This window comes from Plecotus auritus (genome assembly GCF_963455305.1).
Source record: "Plecotus auritus genome assembly, chromosome: 1".
Lineage (NCBI taxonomy): Eukaryota > Metazoa > Chordata > Mammalia > Chiroptera > Vespertilionidae > Plecotus > Plecotus auritus.
In genome coordinates, this window is record NC_137770.1 from 29,958,734 (window position 1) to 29,966,685 (window position 7,952).

A 7,952-nucleotide genomic window follows, 5' to 3' on the forward strand; every position below is an offset into this window, starting at 1 on the left:
TTGTTGTTCTTGTTAATCCTCACCTGAAGGTATTTTTTCACTGATTTTTAGAGAGAGTGGAAGGGAAAGGGAGAGACAAAGAGAAACATTGTGTAAGAGAGACCCATCGATTGGTTGCTTCCTGCACTCACCCAAACCAGGGCCAGAGAACCTGCAACCAGGTACGTGCCCTTGACTGGAATCGAATCCAGGACCTTCAGTCCGCACAGGCTGATGCTCTATCCACTGAGCAAAACCGGCTATGGTGAGCATGCCTCTATTTTTAAGAACACTTCCCAGAAGTCACATTTAATTTTATCTATTGGCTAGAATGTAGTCATATGACCACATCTACCTACAAAGAAGGCTGGGGGGTGGGAGGTGAATAGTCTTAGCTCAAGTAGGCCAAAGGTATTCAGCTAAAAATCAGGGTTTATGTTGCTAAGGAAGAATAAAATACTGGGACAACTAGAGTAGGGGCTCTCATTATTATAACAGCTTGAGTTGCCAAATGAAAGAATCATGGACAATGGAGTTCAGAGGGTTCAGTGTAGCTTCCCTCTAGCTCGGCATGTCCAGCTCAGAAATACTAATGGCCTTAGAGCCAGACACCCAGACTCTTTTTTTTTTCAGATGTAATTGACATATAACATTGTATTTGCCCAAGGTGTACACCATAATGATTTGATATTTGTATATATTGTGAAATGTTTCCCACAATAAGTCTAGTTAACATCTGTCACCTCATAGTTACAATATTTTTTCTTGTGATGAGAACTTTTAAGATCTACTCTCTTAGCAACTTTCAAATATACAATACAGTATTGTTAACTATATAGTCACCATGCTGTACATTCCATCCGCAGAGTTTATTCATCTTATAAACTGGAAGTTTGTACCTTTCGACTCTCTTCACCCATTTTGCCACCTCCATCCGCCACCTCTGGCAACCACCTATCTGTTCTCTGTATGAGCTCAGTTTGTTGTTGTTGTTTTGTTTTCTTTTTAAATGTCACATATCAGTGAGATTATACTGTATCTGTCTTTTTCTGATTTATTTCACTTAGCATAATGCTCTCAAGGCCCATCCATGTTGTTACAAAGGGCATGACCTCCTTATTTTTTATGGCTGAATAATATTTTATTGTATATGTATGCCACATTTTTTTATCCATTTATTCATCAATGGACACTTAGGTAGTTTCCATATCGTGGCTATTGTAAATAATGCTGCAAAGAACATGGGTGCAGACACCTTTTCAAGTTAGTGTTTTGGTTTTCTTCAGATAAATACCAGAAGCGGAGTTGCTGGATCACATGGTAGTTCTGTTTTTACCCAGACTATTGATGCCACAAAAAAAATTTACTTCTGGTATTTCCCTCTTTATACACCTTCAAGTGGGAGGAACCAAGAACAAACTTCGACAAAGCTCAAGCCACATGGTGCCAGGGTGGCAAGAAAGGAGCCTCTTAAAGAGACCAGTGGTCAATTATGATCACCAAGAATAATGCACATCTTTGTGAAAATATTCTTGGTGATCTTCTGTATTCATGTTTCTATTTCTTTCCCCTCTTCCACCTACCAGGGAATCTCTCTCTTCACTCGGTTACTTTTCTGTGACCTGGTTTCAAAATTAGTAATAGTAGTAGGAGGAGGAGAAGGAGGAGGAGGAGTAAGAAGGAGAGGAGGAGGAGGAGGAGGGCTTAGCAAATGCCAAATGCACAGACCTTAAACACACACTCTGGCATTTACTCTATGAGGTAGATGCCATTATTGTCCCCTACTCTATGAGGTAGATACCGCTCGCTAAGAAAGAAACTGAGATTTTGGGGAGGCTACATAACTCACATAGCCAGAAACAACTATCAGACCAGAACTTGAACCCAATCTACCTTGTGCTACTAAGAGCTGAACTTTTTGCTAAGCACTTTTTCTATGTGTTCTCATGTCCTCAGGCCCAGCCTATGGAGTCGGTATTATCAGTCCCATTATGCAGATGAAGAACTGAGGCTTAACCACAAAGATTAACCTTATCAAGGGTGATCCTTAAATTTTACACACACATCACAAGTTTTGGCATCCTCTTAAATCTATTGGTTTTAGGAGTCAGAAGCATATGCTATATTTGCACGTTCTAGTTTGTGTATTACTGAAGGTTGACTCCTGTTTCCATGTGTATGAATTTTCCACACTCAACTGCTTTGATTTTCATTTGTGGGTTTCATTGGTTTATATTGGTTACACTGAAGCCGAGGCTATTGCAAGGAGCCTTTTCCATGTCTTCACCATTGGGTACTGTGAAGGCCCAACTATGTAATCACCACAGTTGGGTACTCCACAGAAAGCATTGCTAAAAGGACCTCTTTCATATAAATCATCACCATTTGGTCCTAATCCATTGACACTGAGACAAAGTAGTCAACCAAACAAATTTCATTGCATCCCAACAGTGTACCTAAGTATTGCACTAGCCCGGGGTGGGCAAACTTTTTGACTCGAGGGCCACAATGGGTTCTTAAACTGGACCGGAGGGCCGGAACAAAAGCATGGATGGAGTGTTTGTGTGAACTAATATAAATTCAAAGTAAAGGAGCGGAGGGGAGAGCAAGAGAACCCTCCGCTCTTTGGGCTCCGTGGGCCGGATAGAACAGCCGAACGGGCCGGATCCGGCCCGCGGGCCATAGTTTGCCCACGGCTGCACTAGCCACTGGGTACACAATAAGAACAAAGGGAGCAGGTGACTAACCTCAAAGAGCTTACAGTTTAGTGGGAAGACAGACATTCTGCAACTAATCCTACATAATAAAGAGGTAATATGCAAATTGACCATCATGCCCTAGCACAAGATGGCCACCCCCATGTGGCCACAAGATGGCCGGCAGGGGAAGGCAGTTGTGGGTGACCAGGCTGGCAGGGGAGGGCAGTTGGGGGTGACCAGGCCTACAGGGGAGGAAGGGCAGTTGGGGGGGACTAGGCCTGCAGGGGAGGGCAGTTAGGGGTGACCAGACCAGCAGGGGAGGGCAGTTGGGGGCAACCAGGCCTGCATGGGGAGGGCAATTGGGGGCAATCGGGCCAGCAGGGAAGCAGTTAGGCGTAGATCAGGCTGGCAGGGAAGTGGTTAGGGGGTGATCAGGCTGGCAGGCAGAAGCTGTTAAGGGCAATCAGGCAGGCAGGCAGGCAAGAGGTTGGGAGCCAGCAGTCCTGGATTATGAGAGGGATGTCCAACTGCCTGCAGGATTGGGCCTAAACCAGCAGTTGAACATCCCCCGAGGGGTCTCAGATTGGAGATGGTGCAGGCTTGGCTGAGGGACAACTCCCCCCTAGTGCATGAATTTCATGCACCAGGCCTCTAGTCCTATATAATAAAAGCCTAATATGCTAAGTGTCCGGTCAGCCAGTCGGCTGTTCAACCAATCAGAGCGTAATTTGCTAATAATATGCTAAGACCACTCAACCGCTCTCTATGATGTGCACTGACCACCCGGGGAAGACGCTCTGACTGGTAGGTTAACTTGCTGCTGGGGTCCAGCTGATCAGGACTGAGCAAGACAGGCTGGACACACCCTGGAGCCCTCCCGTGGTCCTTCCCTGGCTGGCCAGCCTCCCACATTCCTCCCTGGCCCCTGCACCCTCTTGCAATTCTGGACCCCTCTGGGGATGTTGGAGAACCTGTTTTGGTCCAATCCTGCAGGCCAGGCCTCTAGTTACTAATAATTCACTAATTACAAGTGTCCATAGAACTGCAAAGATATACAGGGTGTTTGGGGAGTTATTAAAAAGATGCCTAACTCAGTTTGGAGGGTTAACTTTCCTGAGAATGTGATGTTTAAGCTGAACAAAGAGAAGGGGGGAAGCATTCTGGGCATGGCAAACAGCATGTGCAAAAGCACTGAGGCAGGAAAGAACATGGAACTAAATTTGCGACTAACAAGATCACTGTTACCCCTTTAATTCTCAGTAGTCCAGAAAAAAATAGTTATCACTATTTACTATCTGGGTCTGATGGACTCATTTCATGTTTTAATACATTAGCACAGATACAAACCAGTCAAACAAATTTTATGTTTTATTTTTTTAATAGTTTATTGATTTTTCAAGAGAGAGGAAGAAAGAGGGAGAGAGAAACACCAATGTGAGAGTGAAACATGGATGGGGCTCGAGCCCGCAACCCCGGCATGTGCCCTGGACCAGGAATCGAGCCTGCAACCTCCCAGTGCACGGGATGATGCCCAGCCAGCTGAGCCACACCACCCAGGGCTATGTTTTTATAGTTTTAAGTCATTTTACAAATAATTTACAGAAGTAGGAATAAAGGGATACTATGTTCATTATCTATTGCTACCTATCAAATTACTCCAAAAACTTAAAACAACAAACATCAGGAATCTAGGAATGGCTTAGCTGGGTGGTTCTGGGTCAGGGTCTCTCATGAGGCTGCAATCAGGGCCAGCTTCATAGGCGTGCAACCTATGTAGTCACAAAAAGTCTCCCATTTGACTTAATCCTCTGTTGTTGATGTCTTGAAATTTTTAATAATTTTTTAACAAGGCCCCCCCCCCATTTTTGTTTTCCTCTGGACCCCATAATTTTTTAAATATATTTTTATTGATTTCAAAGAGGAAGGGAAAGGCAGAGAGAGATAGAAACATCAATGATGAGAGAGAATCATTGATCGGCTGCCTCCCGCATGCCCCCAATTGGGGATTGAGCCAGCAACCCGGGCAGGTGCCCTTGACTGGAATCAAACCCAGGACCCTTCAGTCTGCAGGCAGACACTCTATCCACTGAACCAAACCAGCTAGGGTGACCCCATAATTTGTGTACCCAGTTCTAGTTGCAGTCAACCTATCAGCAAAGGGTTACCATTATCTATGGCTAGAAGACCCACTTCCAATCTCAGCCATGTGGTTGTTAGCAGGCCTCAATTCCTCACTGGCTATTGGCTGGATACTTTCATTCTTCTCCACACGGGTCCTCGCAATAAGATAGCTGGCTTCCACCCAGAGCAAGTGATCAATGAGAGAGCCCAAGATGGAAGCCAGTCTTTTATAACTTAATCCCAAGAGTGACATACCATCACTTCTGCCATATTCTATTGAATACAGACCAACCCTGGAACAATGTTGAAGGGGAATACATATGGGTGTGAATACCAGAAGGCATGGATCAGTGGGAGCCACCTTGGAGGCCAACTAGCACACTCAGTGAAAAACAACTTGGTTAGAAATGTTAATAAGAATTTAAATATAGCCCAGCCAGTGTTGCTCAGTGGTTGAGCATCAACCCATGAACCAAGAGATTACCAGTTCAATTCCCAGTCAGGGCACATGCCCGGGTTGCAGGCTGGATCTCCAGTATGAGGTGTGCAGGAGGCAGTCAGTCAGTGATGTTTCTCTCTCATCGATGTTTCTATTTCTCTATCCCTCTCACTTCCTCTCTCTCTAAGAATCTTTTAAAAAAAATTTTTTTAAGAATTTAAATATAATAAACCCAAAATTTTATTCTATATTTCCCTAGTTTTGTATGGCCATCATCTTTGCTCCATAATTATAAAACATTTTCATTTTCAGATTGATAAAACTAATTTAATATCTTCAATCTATTTCATGTTTTTATTTCCACATCATCTATTTCCTCTTTGTATACACACCTGCCTTCGACATTTGGCTATCACAAACCACTTCAAGTAAATGTTGGTGCACAAAAATCTAAACGATCACTTTTGTTTTTGTTTGACTTTTTATCGAGGCAGCAGCGGGAGCAGCTGTCCTTCAAGTTTCACCCTGCAGTCCAAGGACAACAAGAAGGAAGATGCTGACATGTGTGGGTGAAGTAGGGAGCAGACAAAGTGGGTCCTAGAGGGAAGAGTAGTCCTTGGAGAAGCCACAATGCCATCGGAGAAGGAACAGAGGAGGGAACGCATCAGGCACAGACTGATGTTGAAGAGCAGTTTGGCTAAAGAAATACTCTCCGAGTTCTTGGGCACGTGTATAATGATCGTTCTCGGATGTGGCTCTGTTGCCCAATCTGTCCTCAGTCGAGGAGCTTCTGGAGGAACCTTAGCTGTGAATGTTGGCTTTTCAATAGCAGTCGCAATGGCCGTTTATGTGGCTGGGGGTGTGTCTGGTGGCCACATCAACCCTGCTGTGTCTTTTGCTATGTGTCTCTTTGGACGGATGAAATGGTCCAAATTTCCTTTTTATGTGGGAGCCCAGCTCTTGGGAGCCTTCATAGGGTCTGCAATCCTCTTTGGTGTTTACCATGATGCATTTATGTCCTTTGCTGATGGAAAACTGTACATCGTGGGAGAAAATGCAACAGCACAGATTTTTGCAACATACCCAGCTCCGTATCTGTCTCTGGCAAATGGGTTTGCAGACCAAGTAGTGTCCACCATGTTCCTCCTCATGGTTGTCTTTGCCATCTTTGACTCCAGAAACTGGAGTGTCCCCAAAGGCCTAGAGCCTGTTATCATCGCCCTCCTGATTTTGGTCCTTACTTCCTCTTTGGAACTGAACTGTGGCTGTGCCATGAATCCAGCTCGAGACCTGGGTCCCAGGCTTTTCACTGCTTTGGCAGGATGGGGGTTTGATGTCTTCCGAGCTGGAAATCACTTCTGGTGGATTCCTATCGTGGGCCCTATGGTTGGTGCTGCCACTGGAGGCCTCATCTATGTTCTTTTCATTGAAATCCACCACCCAAACCCAGTCTTTGAGGGAGAACGACCAAGGACAAACTAGAGAAACACCAGTTTAGTGTAGTAATGTAGCAGCGTGTTTAGTTCTAAGTTTACAATTGGCTGAGCTGATGTTCTCTTCAGGAAAGATGGCATCCAGGTGTCTATGTATTCATAAGACTGGGGTAGATCTGCCCAATTTTCTCTGCTAGCCATTTGGGACCCTTGATTGGAAAAGCATCTGAATAAAGTTTTGAAAACACTGACCTCTTCTCTACCAGTTCCCCCTGCCTTCAAAGTAGCATGGACTGTCTCATGCAACAGTCTTCTCTCAGCCCTGTTTATTTCATTCTTTCATGTGAATTTTTTTTTTTTTCTGAGTGAGCACTGATAACTTGCAACTTTGACCTTGGACTTATTTGGATGGTCTCAACTGCATTATCTGTATGAAATAGTATCACCAAAGCCTTATTTTCAAACCCATAAGGGTTACATTCTGAATATTATTATTAAGAAGAAGGGAAGAAGGAGAAGGAGAAGGAGAAGGAGAAGGAGAAGGAGAAGGAGAAGGAGAAGGAGAAGGAGAAGGAGAAGGAGAAGGAAAAGGAGAAGGAGAAGGAGAAGGAGAAGGAGGAGAAAGATGCTGGAAAGTCGGCCAAGAAAGACAAAGACCCAGTGAACAAATTTGGGGGCAAGGCCAAAAAAGAGACATGGTCCAAAGACAAAGTTCGGGACAAGCTCCATAACCTAGTTTTGTTTGATAAAGCCACATAGGACAAACCCTGTAAGGAAGCTCCCACTATAGACTTATTCTAATCCCAGCTGTTGTCTCTGAGAGACCGAAGACCCCAGTTCCTTGGCCAGGGGAGCCCCTACAGGAGCTCTTTGGGAAAGGACTTATTAAACTAGTTTCAAAGCACAGAGCTCAAGTAATTTACACCAGAAACACCCAAAGTGGGGATGCCCCAGCTGCTGGTGAAGATGCAGGAAAACAGCTATACATTTTGAGAAATAAAACTTTATTAAATTTTAAAAATCTAAAAGATTAAAGAATGTCGTCATCTGTCTTCTTAGGAAAACAGGAAGGCTTAGGCTCTTGTCATAAAATATTGTATAATTAAGTCCATCTGGTTGAGTAACTGCATGAAAATACCATATTTCCTCTTTTTCCTTAAAAATATATTCTTAATTTATTGAAAATCATCTAGGATATCATTATCTAAAGATTCATAGGCTAAGATTTCTTTTACACAATTTCACTACCATCATTTGCTTATATTCTAGAGTGCTACATTA

At 43.9% G+C, this 7,952-nt stretch overlaps 1 protein-coding gene across 1 annotated transcript; it reads left to right on the top strand.

The window, feature by feature from the left end:
* Window positions 1–5,740: 5,740 nt before the first annotated feature.
* LOC308238317 (aquaporin-9-like) lies at window positions 5,741–7,688 on the top strand. Its single transcript, XM_080650042.1, has one exon. It carries the CDS (start codon window positions 5,869–5,871, stop codon window positions 6,718–6,720), a length of 852 nt encoding a protein of 283 aa, XP_080506168.1. The 5' UTR covers window positions 5,741–5,868; the 3' UTR covers window positions 6,721–7,688.
* The last annotated feature ends 264 nt before the right edge of the window (window positions 7,689–7,952 follow it).

What these genes read in the sequence shown, in the direction of transcription:
- LOC308238317 (XM_080650042.1), top strand. Translation starts at nt 5,869, where the DNA reads ATGCCATCGGAGAAGGAACAGAGGAGGGAACGCATCAGGCACAGACTG.